The sequence below is a fragment of the Brienomyrus brachyistius genome, chromosome 15, assembly GCF_023856365.1.
Source record: "Brienomyrus brachyistius isolate T26 chromosome 15, BBRACH_0.4, whole genome shotgun sequence".
NCBI lineage: Eukaryota > Metazoa > Chordata > Actinopteri > Osteoglossiformes > Mormyridae > Brienomyrus > Brienomyrus brachyistius.
Window position 1 is genome coordinate 7,309,607 of NC_064547.1, and position 16,573 is coordinate 7,326,179.

General features: G+C 43.9%; 2 protein-coding genes across 3 annotated transcripts in view; both read left to right on the forward strand.

Annotated features, from left to right (window-relative positions):
* The first annotated feature begins 32 nt into the window (after positions 1 to 32).
* Positions 33 to 3,101, forward strand: cmbl (carboxymethylenebutenolidase homolog (Pseudomonas)). Of its 2 annotated transcripts, XM_048976493.1 has the most exons (7): positions 33 to 184; positions 336 to 405; positions 816 to 1,030; positions 1,227 to 1,334; positions 1,998 to 2,140; positions 2,335 to 2,426; positions 2,845 to 3,101. In XM_048976493.1, the coding sequence occupies exons 3-7, from the start codon at positions 816 to 818 to the stop codon at positions 3,022 to 3,024; spliced, it is 738 nt and encodes a 245-aa protein (XP_048832450.1). In that variant the 5' UTR covers positions 33 to 184; positions 336 to 405; the 3' UTR covers positions 3,025 to 3,101. The 2 variants fall into 2 exon arrangements, with proteins under 2 accessions (XP_048832450.1, XP_048832451.1); XM_048976494.1 differs by lacking the exon at positions 33 to 184 and having other exon boundaries at positions 191 to 405.
* A 154-nt stretch (positions 3,102 to 3,255) lies between these two features.
* The window catches only part of mtrr (5-methyltetrahydrofolate-homocysteine methyltransferase reductase), a 22,049-nt gene continuing 8,731 nt past the window's right edge, over positions 3,256 to 16,573 (forward strand). Inside the window, exons 1-12 of the mRNA XM_048976483.1 lie at positions 3,256 to 4,500; positions 4,837 to 4,990; positions 5,214 to 5,367; positions 5,563 to 5,680; positions 6,131 to 6,503; positions 7,585 to 7,698; positions 9,774 to 9,927; positions 10,034 to 10,122; positions 10,262 to 10,442; positions 12,113 to 12,155; positions 12,634 to 12,826; positions 12,967 to 13,085. Coding sequence (XP_048832440.1) covers positions 4,328 to 4,500; positions 4,837 to 4,990; positions 5,214 to 5,367; positions 5,563 to 5,680; positions 6,131 to 6,503; positions 7,585 to 7,698; positions 9,774 to 9,927; positions 10,034 to 10,122; positions 10,262 to 10,442; positions 12,113 to 12,155; positions 12,634 to 12,826; positions 12,967 to 13,085 — 1,865 coding nt within the window. The 5' untranslated portion in view covers positions 3,256 to 4,327. The remainder of the gene's footprint in view (positions 4,501 to 4,836; positions 4,991 to 5,213; positions 5,368 to 5,562; positions 5,681 to 6,130; positions 6,504 to 7,584; positions 7,699 to 9,773; positions 9,928 to 10,033; positions 10,123 to 10,261; positions 10,443 to 12,112; positions 12,156 to 12,633; positions 12,827 to 12,966; positions 13,086 to 16,573) is intronic.

Genomic DNA, 16,573 nt, shown 5'->3' on the forward strand with positions numbered 1-16,573 from the left:
TAGTTAAATGGTTGCGCAATGTTATTCACACAGTGAAGGACAGGCAGGCTCACAAAAACCTGGGAAAAGTCGAAGGGGCGGAGCAGCCAGCCTACAGAAGGAAGGGGGGGACGAATTAAAGCACAAACCGACCCTTGATTCAAGCGGCGGAAGTCCAAAGTCTAGGGGATTCCTGCTTGTTTATGTGCGTCTTTATTCATTTTTATGCACGTATTTGACTTATCAGAAGCATGCATTTTACATAACCATCTTAGCGTAACCGAACGCAAGCAAACGCTGTAAATGAATTTGCATTGGTAACTATTTGGTAAATTGATTCCATACGGACGTTTCAGGTACGACTGGTTTCAACCTGAAGATCGCTAACGATATAGGAGATACGGGATCTGCTATCGGGAAGTTGAGGTATATTGTGCTATGTTCTTTATGTCCTCCAGTTAAATGAGTAGATGGGGCGCGTGATTCTTTTGCTGCGACCCTATAAAATGGTGAAACAGCACATATTAAATGCTGAGCCCGCTATGTTACATTAACAAGTTAGATTTTGCTTAAACGTCGTGCAAATACAGCTGCATTATAATTCGGTGCTGTTTAGCAATGTAGTTGGTCAAAATCATTTAGTGACAACATTTTATGCAAGAATGTATCCATTAAATTTCACATATTGATATGCAACTATGTTACACGCGCTTGATTTGACGCAATTTAGCATGTTGCCCTGGAATGGTTTCGGCATGCAATCGACAGCTCTGGGAATGTGATTTTGCCGAGTGTGCAGTGCTGACTTTACGTGTTTTGGACGTGTCATATTTTAGATGGCAAATGAAGCGAAGCCATGTCCTTGTGACATCGGGGACAGGATGGACTATGGAGCTTCGGGGGTTGAGGTCCAGATCGAGCACATTGAAGCATATGTGTCACAACCCGCCGTGAAATCCGACAAAGCTGTCATCGTCATTCAAGACATTTACGGGTGGCGGCTTCCCAACACGAGATACATGGCTGATTTACTGTCTTCCCATGGATACATGTAAATGAAAGAGTCCCAGTTTGACACCATATATTTTTTTACTCAGATATATGTTGAACCGAAGTCAATCATATTCAGTCAAAGGCAAAGCAAAATTCTATCAAGAGGATACAAGTATACTTAAAGCATATTTTCCCGTGTCTGCTATTATGGATCGTTATTTCTTTAATAATATATTTTGTTGGGTTTTTTTTAGCGCTGTTTGCCCAGATTTCTTTACTGGAAAAGAACCTTGGAGTCCATCTCATGACTTTTCAACCTTCCAGAAATGGTTGGAAGATCGCAAGGCCACTGACATAAATAAGTAAACATTCATTTGAGCATGCTTATTTGCGTAGAACATCTGGAAAGCCTGCTTTACCTGCTGAAGAGAACCGCAAGATCCACGCGTATTGTATAGGCCTTCATTTAAATAACGAATGACCAATGTGCTAGTAACACTACCTGATGAGGCACAAATAATATAGTATTTTATTATTATTTATGCATTAATTAACCACAGACTATGTCTTAGTTGCATTCTGATCTCATGCTAATTAGCGAGTAATGAATAGTGATGCATGTTTTATCTCAAGCAGTTACTATATCTGTTATAATATACACTTTTGTGAACTACTGAACGAACTACTGAAGTCATGAAAAGTCATGAATAACACAAGTGAAATACTGATATATTAGTTAATCATTAATGAAACATGATGCAACTTTTACCCCAAAGTTACTATATTTACTATATCTGTTAATTCTGTAAACCCTTGTGAACTACTGAAGGAACAAGTAATGAATAACAAGTGAAATACTGATCTCACGTTTGTTCATTATTAATGAATCGTGGCACATATTTTATCTCAAGTAGCAACTATATTTGTTCATGATTTGTACTTTGATAGTGACAGAGTTATTACTAAATATTTGAGCTGCGTGAAGTAAAGTGTTACCAATGTGCTTTGCTTCGTCGTCATTTCAGAGAGGTGGACGTGGTGTTGAAATACCTGGCAAAGGAGTGTGGGGTTACACGGATAGCTGTGGTGGGTTTCTGCTGGGGGGGAACCGCCACACACCACCTGGTCCTCCGCTATCCACAGATCAAAGCTGGGGTTTCTGTGTACGGTAAGTCCATTTTGCAGTAGATGTTTACAAATGGCCACCTTGCTCTTTAGTTGCTACTTGAATTGATCATCTTTTGAACATCTTTTGTAAGTTGCCAGCGTTTTCTGTGGAGACGGGTACAGACACTGTATAGTTCTTGGGGTTAGGGTTATACTTGATGCCACGATAATCCATTCATTTTTATCTTCCTGTAGGAATCATCAGAGACGATGAGGACAGGTACAAGCTGCGGAGTCCTACTTTATTCATTTTCGGTGAAAACGATGCAGTTATACCTCTCGATCAGGTTAGTGAGCCCTCATTTGCCCATTATCATTCTGATTAGTAATTAGCTAAGGTTTTTGGTTATTTTTCAACCCCCTGGTTTTACAAGGAAACTCAGATTTTCTGCACTATCTGAGTCATCAGTCTCTTCCACATCTGTGGAATTGAGCACATTAGCATACTTGTTTCACTTGGTTTTGCAGCCATTGTTGCATATAATATTCTGATGTTAATTTATTGTCTTAAGGCACCTCACACTGTGTGTTCTGTAAATTGCATTAGCAGTTCTTTTTACATGTCTTTTTCTGTGGTGTTCCTCCTGCATGTCTTGTATTATTACCCTGTATTCCATGCACCACATACAGTTTTGGTATGTTCGTACATAATGGCAAGAAAGTGTTTGATTTGTGAGCCCTAAAGTAGCTTAACCGTGTTTTCAGGTGACCGTCCTTGAGGAGAAGTTAAAGGAAAATTGTACTGTTGACTTTCAAGTGAAGATTTTTCCAGGACAGACCCACGGCTTTGTTCACCGCAAAAGGGAGGACATAAATCCTACTGACAGCCCCTTTATTCAGGAGGCCAGAATGGACATGCTGAATTGGCTGAAGAAATATGTCTGACGGCTGATCTGAAGGCAATGCAGAGCTGGGATCGCTTAGTTGTTTTTGGCAGTCACTGAATAAAAATTGACTTGCAATACGCGTACCAATATCCATTAATCATGCATTCCATTTGAATCTGTATTTCAATACATTTAATTCTTTGCGATAATCAATGATTTCATTTAGGCATTACTAATCAAATAATATATATTAATAATCTAAAACATTTTATGCTTGGGGGCGGCATGGTGGTGAGTGGTTAGCACTGTTGCCTCACACCTCTGCGGCCCAGGTTCAAGTGTCCGCCTGGGTCACATGTGTGTGGAGTTTGCATGTTCTCCCCATGTCGTTGTGGGGTTTCCTCCGGGTACTCCGGTTTCCCCCCACAGTCCAAAAACATGCTGAGGCTAATTGGAGTTACTGAATTGCCCATAGGTGTGCATGTGTGAGTGAATGGTGTGTGAGTGTGCCCTGCGATGGGCTGGCCCCCCATCCTGGGTTGTTCCCTGCCTCATGCCCATTGCTTCCGGGATAGGCTCTGGACCCCCTGCGACCCAGTAGGATAAGCGGTTTGGCAAATGGATGGATGGATGGATTTTATACTTTTAAATGACATTTTATGACTGTTTTTTACAAGTTGAATACTTGTATTCGTGTAATGTTATATATTGCATAATTCTGTATTGTAATGGCTAATATTTGCTTCCTGTTTTCCTTTTATGGATAGTGTATTACACTCTTACATGATTGTTTGTCGAGTTGAGGCTAAGCCACTGCTACAACTGCAGTTACTGCATGTTGCTAGTAGGGACACCCCGACTTCTAAGCCAAATCCTAGGTGATAGTAGTGGGGTATTATCTTCACACTACTTAAATAAATATTCACCGAGGTCATTCATCATTGTTTTCACCATCTACGTCCAAATGTCTGGTGAACGTCAGTGAATAAAGACATTCTAAACACATCTGCAATTACCTTCAGCCGTATATAAAGCTAAAACATCTGCATGAAAAACACCCTAGTAAATTCGAACTAGTGTTAGCCAGTGTAGTAAGGTGGCTTGGAAACATGCTTGGCTGGGAAATAATTGCAGTGGAACCAAATTCAAACCTATGGTAAAGTATCTTATGGGTACGGCACTTTTAATGAAGTTAATAATTATCGCACAAAAACTCAGCCTACATATGAATATGATCCGTGTTTCTCTATCAGATCTAGACTATAGCAACATACATTAATGTCGTGTTTTTCTTAAAGACATACTCTTATCACACAGCCCAACACTGCTTCTTCGGAAATCTGCTTGAGCGATAAAATAACATGAAAGAACAGCGTGTCCTATCGGGCAGCTTCAGCGCTGACAGACGCCGGCTTTGCGTCATTTCCGGTATTAAGAGGACTCGAAGGAAAACGGCTTGGGGAGCACGTCGCAAAGTTAAGAGACGAAATGGGTGTTGGTTGGTGTCCGCCTGTTCGGTCGTCATATATTCTAGGTGAGGAGCTCTGTTATGGTGCCGGTAGTCACGCACGAATGCTAGTTAAGTTTTTGCCACGTGTCCGTGATGTCACTTGCCTGTTCTGGTTTGTCATCACACCTAAGTGTGGGTTAGCGGGTTTAATGTCACTTGTTAGGGAATTACACTGCAGACTTGTGATAACTATGGCTATATGCACAGCTAATTTGGAATCGGAGGCTGACTAACCAGTTATCTCTGGTCGTCTTGTCACGTGTTAACGATTGTTTTGGGATTCCGTCTTTGGTGACCTATTCTGTGTGCACTTTAAAAACGCTGCTGGCTGAAATAAACGCCCTTATGTCAACCCCACAGAGCGTCTGTCATGCCCTGCGAAGTGAAGACCCGCTTTCTACTGCTCTACGGATCCCAGCGTGGCCAAGCGCAGTCCATAACCGAGGAGATACGCGATCAGGCGGAGGAGCACGGATTCATCGCGGACCTCTACTGTCTTAGCCAAAAAGAAAGGGTAATCGAACTCCTTTTAATATTGAGTAAACACTTATTTACATTTTCCAACGTTTGTGGAATGAGACCTTTATTATTCTAGGAGGCATTGAGTTGCACAGTAGTGTTTCGACAAGTGATATCATGTTTCCAAGTAAAAGCACCAAACTGATTTTGTATGGAGGATGTTAGTCGTTATTGTGCAGTCTTCTTTATTTAACTTTTTGTATTTTTTTTTCTTGCAGTATGACCTGGAAAAAGAAATTGCCCCCGTTGTTTTTGTAGTATCTACCACTGGCGATGGAGAACCTCCAGATACCGCCCTGAAGTTTGTGAAGGCAATAAAAGACAAGACCTTGGCCAGTGACCACTTCAAACATCTACGCTATGCTCTCTTAGGTAGCAAATTTCATTTCCACACATTGACTTCGAATGACGCGCTCCTCTAAATATTCAGTGATGTCTATTTAAATCATTCTGAAAGAGCCTTTTTTAGAAATTGATTTGATGAGAGGCTAAAGTTGACTGTAGTTGTTGACCTCATGGTACTTTAAAAATGTTTAATGAAGGTTAACCATGTTTTGTCCACTCAAGCATTGGGCGACACAAACTATACATATTTCTGCGAATGTGGGAGAACCATTGACAGACGTCTGGCAGAACTTGGAGCCAAACGCTTCTATGCTACAGGATTCGCGGATGATAGCGTGGGGTAAGATGAATCATTTATTTTTATATGATTTGAATATTTTTAGTGTGCTCACATATGCATCTATTATGGTGTTAAAGGGTGGTACGCGCCTCTGGCCGTGTACGTGGAGTTTGTTCACTCCTCATTGCTTGGTAATTCTGTAGTGCAATAATTCTTTCATTTAAATTTAAAGAAGTCTGTCTCATTAAACTTTTGAAAACTTTTCGGTAACACTTTACTTGAGTGGGCACATATAATGTACTAAGTAGTTCACTCTTACTTAATGTATTAATTAATCAGAAGCTAAGTGTTAACTACGTACTGAACCATGTTTGTTCATCATTAATCAGTCATAACTGTTTGTATTTCATGCAGTTACTATATTTGTTAATGATTTGTACTTGAGTAATAATTGCGCTACTTGTGCCCCCCTCAAGTAAAGAGTTACCAACTTTTCCTTTGTGTGTTTAGACTGGAAATAGTGGTGGATCCGTGGATCAAAGGACTTTGGGAAGCTACAAGAACAGCTTCATCAGAGATGTCCACTTCTGGACAAGAAACAGCTGGCTGCCTGGAGGCTGTACCAAACAGCGATCTGGCAACCCCGGAGGAACCAAGTGGCAATAACTCAGGGGGGAGTTTGAACATCCACCTCCTCAGCCTCAGGGATGTTAATGGTCCAGCCCACGAGCTTTCAAAACGTGGACCAGCAGAGGAGAAGTCTGGAACAGAACATACCATACTGACCCTCTCTTTGCCCCCATTGTCTGAGTCTGCCCTCAACGTGCCCACTCTGCCTCCCTCTTTCATTGATGTCCAGCTGCTAGATGGCTCTGCAGTGGAGGTACTCTGTCCTGTTGTCCTTCTGTGGATGGCCACAAGCCTAGAGATAAACCTTTTCAAAGCTTTGCAACTAATAGTAGTTAATAAAATGATTCCTGTTCTTTGGTTGCCTGGCTTATCACTAGTTTTTGCCAGTGTGTAGTTTCTTTCTTTTTCTTTTTTTAAGCTTCCAACTATTCATTAGAACTCCTCTCAGTGCTGTTGCTTTCTTGCGCTGTGTTCACTGAATCGCATTACTGGGTAGGGGGAGTCAGATGAGATGTGCATGTTCTGAGGGCGTTTAATTCCCTCTGTGAGTTCCAGTGAGCAGATGAAAACATTTTGTATGGGGCGGCTTTGTATTACTCATCGGCCGTTGGCCTGATGCAGTGCGGAGATGCAGGCGTAGGTGATGTATGTGCAGATGCTGATTCTCTGCCTTGTTCTGCCCAGTTGTCGTCACCGTTCTCAGAACTGAACCGACAGCTTTTCATTTACAATTCATAAGCAAACTTCACTGCTTTCAGTACTGGCTGCCCTCCCTGGTTATAATTTTTTTTTTCCAATTGCTTGTAAGTACAGCTCATTGTTTATATGTAACTGTGTTTGAGGAGCTAAATGAAATGTAGCTATTATTCTTTTTCCAATACACCACTTTTCCTCCTCTGCCAACCTAATAGACCCAGTACCATTTGTAAGAAGGCTTTTTTTTTCTTAGTATATTGAGTGACTTGTTACACTGATCTAATCAACAATAAATTCCCAGATCTGCGAATTACATGCAAATAGAAATGTCTTGTATTAGCCCTTAAAAAGAGAACTGATTGAAGGTTCCTAGACCTCATGGGAATCTTGCTAAAGTGTGTGTAGAGATCGTTATGGACTAATAGCAATGAATATATCATTGTAAGGCATGTGGTGGCTAAAGCCAGGGGTAAACTTTGTGTATCCTAAATAGCACTTCTCAGAAATCTCATTTTAAAGCCTAGAGTAATGATCACGAAGTGGTCTAGATGTGGTATTGAGGTAATTAATATGCAGCACTGTCATTTGAAGTATTTTGTATTCAGTCCTCATATCAGTTTCTCTTTGCCTCCTTCCAGAATAACGGGCCGTGTCGGAAGGAAGGCGTCTATGAGGTACCCGTGACCTCAGCCGTTCAAGTGACCCGGGAGGACGCTGTGAGGACGGCCCTGTTGGTGGAGCTGGATGTTTCTGTGAGTTGGCTCGCTCCGTGGTCCCGTAATGATCTGCCTGGCAAAGCCGGTTCACGGTCGGTCTGCTTGCATGGGGCTGCTGCTTGGTGAATTTACTGGCTTCTCTGGGCGTCAGTCAGCGGCTCAGAAAAGGAACTGCAGACACGCAGAAATGTAAATGATGGAAAGTGATTAGAGCAGGGGTGTCGAACTGCAGTCCTGGGGGGGCGCAGCCCTGTGTAGCTTAGTTATTTCCCTGTTCCACCACAAATGATTCAGCTCAATAGCTGTGTGGTAATTAGCACAAGAAGTTAAATCAGGTATGCTAAACGAGGGGAAACCCAAAAAATGTGCAGGGCTCCGGCGCCCCCCAGGACTGGAGTCTGACACCTGTGAATTTGACCCTATAGTCATAAAGCAGCAGTCCGAGCAATGCAACACACCTCACGCTTGCTGGGGGCAACAGCCTCGGCAGATACTCCACCCTCAATGACCGATCGCGTGGCTAATTTAAAAATTCACTTGTGCTCCTTCATTGATAATAAACCTGTCGTTTATTATCGCTCATCCACTCCTCACTTTATGTAAGAAATTAGTGGAGGATAACCCCGAGGCACCTCGGCAGAGTTTAAAAAATGTCTGTCTGAGAAACTATATTTTTTAGTTTTCTATTTTGTGTTTACATTCTATCGTTTATTTAAAAGCAAATTGTTTTGAATAAACTATAGTGTTATAGTATTATATATGGTTCATTGCTGCACTGTAACTGTTTTAAAACTATTTAAAATAAATGGTGCATATTTTGCAATTATATTTGTTAAATGAATCTGTGTCCTTGTTCATGTCCTTTAGTAAATGGCTACTAATCAGTTCCTAGTTTACTTTGGAGTACTGTAATTGCCACCTGTGGACCTTTCTTGGTATGGCTGTAGTATCTGTAGTCTCAGGATGCTATACAAGCAATAGATGAGCAGTTAAGTGACTAGTTAAAAGCAGGGATGGATTGCTGAACAGGTCTACCAAGCCCAGGGTCTCAAGAGCTCTGGTGCTGCACAAAGATGCTACTGTAATATAGGCTTTGTTCACCTCATGTCTGAATGTTGTCCATTTATTCCCAAAAAATTCACCAGAATTTATCATTTAAGGGGCTTTTTTTAATAACTTTTCTCACAAGAGAGCATACCCCTGGACCCTGCCTGACAATAGTGATGATCAAGGTTCTGCACTATATATCTAGACCCATGGGCCAACAAGTTATGTGTTAAAAGTGCATTGCATACATAGCACCCCCACCCCTGCTCACTTCCCGGCCATGGAAAAAAGTTCAGGCTCAGGAATTTATCAGTCCTGCATCTGTCAAGAATGCCAGACAAGTATAGTTCGTCACTCCACATCATACGTTTCCACTGCTCCCGAGTCCAGTGGCGGCGTTCTTGACATTGTGCTTGGTGACGTGAGGCTTGTATGCAGCTGCTTAGCCATGGAAGTCCATTCCATGAAGCCCCCAGTGTACAGTTTGTGCTGGGTTAATGCCTGAGGAAGTTTGGAACTCTGCAGTTATTGAGACAAGAGGGTTGGCGACGTTTATGCACTACGCTCTGTTTCTGTTTCCTAAATGCTTTCAGTTTGTAATAATACAACTAACGGTTAACGTGGAATATCTAGCAGGAAAGAAATTTCATGAATTGACTTATTGTAAAGCGCTATGACAGTATCACACTTGAATTCACTGAGCTCTTCAGAACAATCCATTCTTTCGCAAATTTTTAAGCCTGACTGCATAGCTAGGTGCTTGATGTTATACACCTGTGGCAATGGGTCTGAATATAACATCTGAATTCAGTGATTAAGAAGTGTGTCCCGATACTTTTGTCCAGATAGTGTACCTGTATACACACATTCAAACATGCGGACAATTTGGCAACATCACCGTCTTTATACACCTGTGGCAAATTCCTATCTAGATAAAGGCCCATCTTGTTTTCTCTGCCCATTTCCCCCAGTTCGTTAATCCGTAAAGCCGAATAATGTTCCCAGCCTGTCCTCCTGGAGGCAGCCGTGTGGTGTTCATTATCGTTTACTTCGTTCTCATTCAGGATCTCGACATCCGCTACCAGCCCGGGGACTCATTCGACGTGCACTGTCCGAACGGCCAGGCGGAAGTGGAGGACCTGCTGGGTCGCCTGGGTCTGGCCGGCTGGCAGAACCACGCCGTCCAGCTGCGGCTGCAGGCCGACACCAAGAAAAAGGGTGAGAGATGAGGGCGGCCGGGCCGGACGTTAGCTTGTGAGCTTCGTTAGCGTGTTGGTGGCCGCGCAGGCTCAAGGAACGCTGTTGCTCGTTGTCGTCCCGACAGGCGCGCAGATTCCCAGTCACATCCCAGAGAGCTGTTCCCTGCAGTATCTCCTCACCTGGTGCCTGGAGATCAGAAGTGTCCCCAAAAAGGTGCTGCTTTTCCCAAACCTGTTGGGAGGTCTGGCCATTTCCCATGGCTGCTCTTTGAGCAGGAATCCCTTCTGCTAATGTGAAGCCAGTACACCTGGCATGTGAACCTTGCTGCAGCATGTGTGATGCTTCTCCCCAGGCTTTCCTCCGGTCCCTGGTGGACTGCACAGCAGACCCCTCCGAGAGACGCAGGCTGCAGGAGCTGTGCAGCAAGCAGGGCTCGGTCGAATACAACAGGCTCGTGAGAGACCCTGACCTATGCCTGCTGGACCTCCTGTACGCCTTCCCCTCCTGCTCGCCTCCCTTGAGCCTCCTTATAGGTCAGTGAGCACATCCAGCTGCATTTTGAAGCATTGTTTCACAGTATGGGTATCAAATGTTTCACAAAATGGCCAGTAGAGGGCAGTAGAATCATTGCTATTCGCGATCTACATAACATTAGCTCACTAATCATTGTGTCATTTATCAGCTGAGCTTTCATGAGCTTAATTCTTGTTTGCAAAAAATACCATTTGCACTGTTCCTTATAAAATAATTTTTAGAAATTGTTCAAGTCAACATAAAACTTGCTTTAAATATGTATTTTCTGTCGTGAGTCTTGTTGCTCATGTTATATACATTGCCGCTGTGTAACTTTACCAGTCTAAACATTGTGCTAAACAAGCTCGTTTTTAATGTGCCCGTGTCATAAAACCAGGTAGTGCGGGAAGGAGGAGAATTCTGGGTATCAGTTTCCTGTAGGTTTGCCTTTTTAGCGACTTTTTATAAGCAGGCAAACAGGCCATGACTCACTTCGCTGTCGTCGGTGAAATTCTCAGTGGATGTAATGCTGCCTCTGCGCTAGTTTGTCCGTGTCGGAAAAGAAAAATAATCATATATCTTTCACTTTAATGTGGTTTCTTAGCTATGGTGTCGAGTCACAGGTACAAACGAGTTTGTTTTTGCATCGTTACAATGTTAGAGCTGACGTTCATAAGAGTTTTAAGGTTCTAGCTGTACTACATTCAGAACAATAAATTTACATCCAGACAAGTGCCACATAGTCAGTGTTTATTACGTTTGTTTTTGTTAAAATAACGATCATTGCCCCATTTCCCTGCCTCTAACACGCATGTGTTATTCATCATTTTCATGAATAAGTGCAGTTTGAACATATGCTGTGATGCATCTCTGACCATGATGTTCAGCATTTTGCCGAAGGATGTAACCTTAAGCGGACCACTTCTGGGCTTCATTTCTCTGTCGTTTGACTAGGCTACTCGATGTGCTTGGCTTGTGTGCTGCTTCCTGTGGTATCCGTGTGGAGAAACTGCATTTTCAAGCATTTTCAGATAGAAGGCCATAGAATCCAAGAACATGAAAAATAAATATTGCCTTTGTATTTGAAGCCACACTGCTATAATAGTCATGCACAAAATTGCTTTTCTTAGGAGTGTGAAAGAGCCTATTGACAGATTTGACGCCCTTTGCAGTGATTTCAGTCTGTCTTTGTGTCAGCCTTGTTTGTTTTTGTTTGTTTGTTTGTTTTTGTTTGTTTGTTTTGGTGACGGGAAGCTAACTGCAAGCTAAGGTCTAAGGTGTGAACGACCTTGCGTGTACAACAGCAAGGGCAAACCCGGCCTATTCCCATATGTCGGAGTGTGCCAGTTTCATTTCCGAACCTACAGGGGCAGCTATGATGCCAAGCTCAAAATGTGCACCTCGAAATAGATGGTACCTCGGTGTTCTTTTTTTGGCCGGGAGGTGAGAGAGTTGGCATGCATGGATAGGCTTTGGATGTGTAGGCGTGTGGGCCACAGTCGCCCCCTCGTTATTGTCCGAATCGTTCCTTTTTCTCTGCATTGCCAAGCAAAGCTCTGTACCCTTGTCTGCTTGATTAATTTTCTTAATTAGTGCCTACAATGGTATTAAACTGTTTTCAGCTGTGGTTTTCTAAAAGGCCTCTCCTCCTTGCGTGACACTGAGTAAACTGAAATAATTTCCTTTTTAGAGCACTTGCCAAAACTGCAGCCGAGATCATACTCAGCAGCGTGGTAAGTCTGTAATTGTGCATTACTTTAAGATCACTTTCTAAAGCAGTGGCCTTTTGGGGGCTTTAGTTTTCTTGAAAGCATATTTCTCAGACTTTCTTGCGGACGGCTTCCAAGAAGCAGATTATTTCCATGTTTCGAATGAACAGATTGCTTTCTGACAAACTCTGCGTAGTAACTTGTGGAGTCTCCCCCCATTGTCCCGGTGAGTTTGAATCTGCAAAACAGGAGGCGTTTTAAAGTGTTGGCCGTCTTTAAAACGTGTCAGTCGCTCGCATGCGGTTCCCAAAGACGACTCCCACTACTAAGCGGCTTACTTTTGTGAGACATCCCTGGCAGTGTCTGTGAGCTACTGCAGGTATATGGCCATGAGGTAAACAATGAACGGTTTGGCCAGCAGGGGTCTCCAGAGAGAAGGGCTGCTGGCCCTGGGCCGAGCCCCTCGCCCGAGGACTCATCTTGGCTCTGTCTCCCTCCGTAGCTCCAGCCTCCGTCACCCAGGGAAGCTGCATATTGTCTTCAACGTGGTGGAGTTTCCGCCATGCCCTGGACGTCCCATCAGCAGGAGAGGAGTGTGCACGGGGTGGCTGTCAGACAAAGTCTCACCCATCCTCTGCCCACATGGGGCGGCCGGACCCCCTTCAGGGAACCCTGACCTTTCTGACCCCCTGAAGGTGAGCTGAGCTCAAAACGAGGTCCTCTGTCCTCTGCCTGCTGCCATCACTTAAACGCCATGAACAGAGCCTGCTGCTCTCTGTGAGCAATGGGATGACTGTTGCTGGTTTGGCCCACTCCGGCCCTGTGTTCTTCCCAGGTGTGTGTGAGCCTCCGCCCCAGCTCTGCCTTCCGCCTGCCCGCTGACCCGTCCGTGTCCCTCATCATGGTGGGGCCTGGGACGGGCGTCGCCCCTTTCATTGGCTTCCTCCAGCACAGGTATGGGGTCTGCCGCATATACACACAGAAATAGGTCTTCATAAGCTCACTTTTGCTTGCTTGCCAGCGAGGTTGCAGGTTTTAGTCCCAGGGTTCCTTAGCAGCAGCTCCTATGGATTTCCGGTGGTCATACAAGCACGCTGACATGTTTCTCCATCCTATATTCTCATTGTTTATGCTCAGATACCAAAAAGTTATGCCGGAATATTCCAACTTGAGGCAGGGGGGTGGCCTCAGGAGCATCGCTTTCCCGTGTAAGGAAATGTGAAGTGAAAATAATTCCATTTTAGGCAGGTGATAACCCCAGGAGAATCAATTAACTTCCAGTAAAGAGAACATCCCACAAACTCTTGGTGTTATCGCCGTGCTTCATAAGTCTGACACCTGTGTGTGAAAGTAGAGTTCTAAGTTGGCTCCTTGCTGCACTGCGTACTCGATACAGATATTGTCTTGTACCTTAGGGGCTCCTGTCAAGTACACCTTGCTTATACTTATTAATTTATATGCCGGACAAATTCATGGATACAGACAGGGATATCACAATTCAGAGAACAGAACTCATCTTCTACGAATGTGTATTTTCATCAACTGCATGTAATGGGACCATAAATAAAATTATTTAGCGCACACTTTCATCCAAAGCGATGTACAATTGAAAGCAGGGTCAGACAGTCCCTGGAGCAACTGGGGATTAATGGCAGACCCTGGGATTTCAACCAGTGACCATCCAGTTATAGGCTCAGCGTCGTAACCCACTGAATCACACACTATAGCTCCTTGCGATAGTCTGTAAATGATTTCCAGTGTTTACATGTGACTCGATTTTAAGGTCCTAAGCACCACGTGGGATTTTGAGGAATTATACCGGTTGAACTCGTGATCTGCGGAGGACGAGGTGTTCGTCATGTAAGCAGAAGTATTCAGAATGTAGACACAAAAAGCTCAGGAGCTTCACTGAGGAATGGAGCCCTCTGGCCTTGTCCTCAAGAATCAAACGCTGGGAGAGGAGCAGCAGTACCAGCTGGGTGACCCGCACGATGACCCGCCAACCTGCTAGATGACCTGTCACGTCGGCACTGTTCTCTGGAGCTGATGAATGCACCATGGGGCCCCTCTGATGCCCTCGCAGCGTGTGCCGCAGTGTCACCATGGTGCTCTGATGCACCGTCCGCTCCATCACCCCCCGCTCTCGTCCATGTCCCGAGCGGACTCCTCGCCGCCTCGTATTTCCTGACAGTTTATTATTTCTTTAAATATATACATCCCAGATGTGCGTAGCCGCAGTTACAGCTCACTCGTCGCGTGCCCTGCACGGGGGCCGGTCCCCATAGGCCGAGACGCCACTATGCAGCTTTAACACAAACAGATGTAAAATAGCGGGGCCCATAACCATAACACATGGTGTCAGCAGTAGGAAGGACTGATCCAAAACTAATTTGGGTGGTGCCATTTTCTCTGGGGTGGAGGGGCTGGCTGGACTATGCTGCTAATCTGTAAAATCGCAGCACGGTCGACTTTCCCCATCTGGTAACCTCAGGAGGATTGAGATGCTGCTCCTTGCAGAAAGAGCCTTGTACCCTTTTATAAAGGAATAGCACATTATGTTCATTTTCTTGTGGTGGATGGGAGATTTTTGGACTATATGTTGTGTGGCCCCCGGTTTTACTGCTATCAGCTCTGTAACTGCAGGGACCTGAGCGTGCTTCATTAATGACAAAGCTTAATTGAACATATTCTGTGCTTCACGTGCTTCTGGGGATTAGTAAAATTGGCGGTTTAACCTTAGAAAATGCATGGCAACCCGTTATGCTTTGTTCAACTTTTGTGTTTCTCGAGATGCTCCCAGAATTTCGTTTTAGATGCAGGGGAAATATTCTCAAACACAGTTGACCTTCAGAGGCTGGAGACTAGGCCCTTGGAATTTTAATCAAAATTTACATCTGTGTGTGTATTGAAGATGAAATGGAAGACTTGTTTTTATGGTGCATATTCTGTGTCTGCAGTCAGAAAAGCATGCAACTGCAGTGGTTTTCATTATTTGACTGATTCTTTCATCCAGATTTTTACACATCCATACAGCTGCACGTGTAGCAGGGTCATTCAGGCAAGAAAAGCGTTAAAATTGGAGAAAAAATGGATTCTGCCATTGTCCCAGTCAAACTTTGGAGTACATTTTTAGACTCAGGGAGTTCAATGTGGTTTTGTGAAGCCTTTCAGTGACATCAGGAAATTTAATTTAGAGGATTCCCTGTCCCAACAGTTTTATAACGAGAAACTGCATTTTGTTTTCAGTCCATTCACCATGGGGCGTTTCTTTTGCATCGTGATTTCCAAAGCTACTTTCCTGAGATGTCCGTACTTCCTGTAATAATGGGCTCCCTTTGAACGTGTTAAAAAAAGGAACTGTTTTCAATCATTGCAAAGCATGTAGAAACTTTATGAAGCTTTTGTCCTCTATTGGATGCAACATGGTTTTGGGTGAAAGCATTGAGAATGAACTGCGTTAAGACGCAAACTTTAACAATAGCACTTGGCAGGCCAGTTGCTTCGTTATATCGGCCAGACTGTCACTGTTTAACAAAAAATTGCTCTTATCTCTAGAAGTATTTTTCTTAGGTTAGTTTTCTGTTCTTTGCAGAAACAGAAAGCTTCATTTGTATTCATGATGTAGCTCTTTCACCTCACCGCCTGATGTAGAACGGAGACTAGGTTTTCATATTGCTATCGATCCCCTTTTGACTGCAAAAAAAGGCCTACTAAAGCTATTTTATTGGAATTCATTTCCTGATTGGATGCCGAGCTCCCAGATGATAAAAAGCATACTTTGGGGAGCTTGCGTTTCTCACAGGTAATTGCACCCTACAGTGCACAGACGAACCAGGTCATGCCACACTTTGACTGAGTAGCTATTGGCTTTAAGGGTGAAGTTCTTGTCTTTCGTTCTGAACTGCGGGAGGGCTGCAAAGACGCTTTAAATTAAGTTAAAGCCCAACATTGTTTCTTTAGCATCTACTGATGCACTGAGGCAGCAAGGTTGGGTTGTCAGCATAGCACAGACGTTAATTGCAAATCATTTCGTCATTAAAGGCAACCATCTATACATGAGGAAACAATCACTTGAATCTGTTACTTGATTAGATAGTGTATTTTTTTTTTTTGTGCACCATTTCCATCCCCCCATTTTCCGAAACCATATATCCTATTCAGGGATGCGGAGGGTCCGGAGATTATTGTGGTGGCTATGGGCACAAGGCAGGGAACAACCCTGGATGGGTGACCAACACATCACAGGGCACAGTCACACACACACCTACAGGCATGGGCAATTTTGTAACTCCTGTTGACGTCAGCGTGTTTTTTTGGACTGTGGGGGGGAAACCGGAGTCCCTGGAGAAAACCCCAAAATGACATGGGGAGAACATGCAAACTCCACACACATGGAATTCTGGGGGAGACTCAAACACAGGTCCCAGGGGTGTGAGATAACA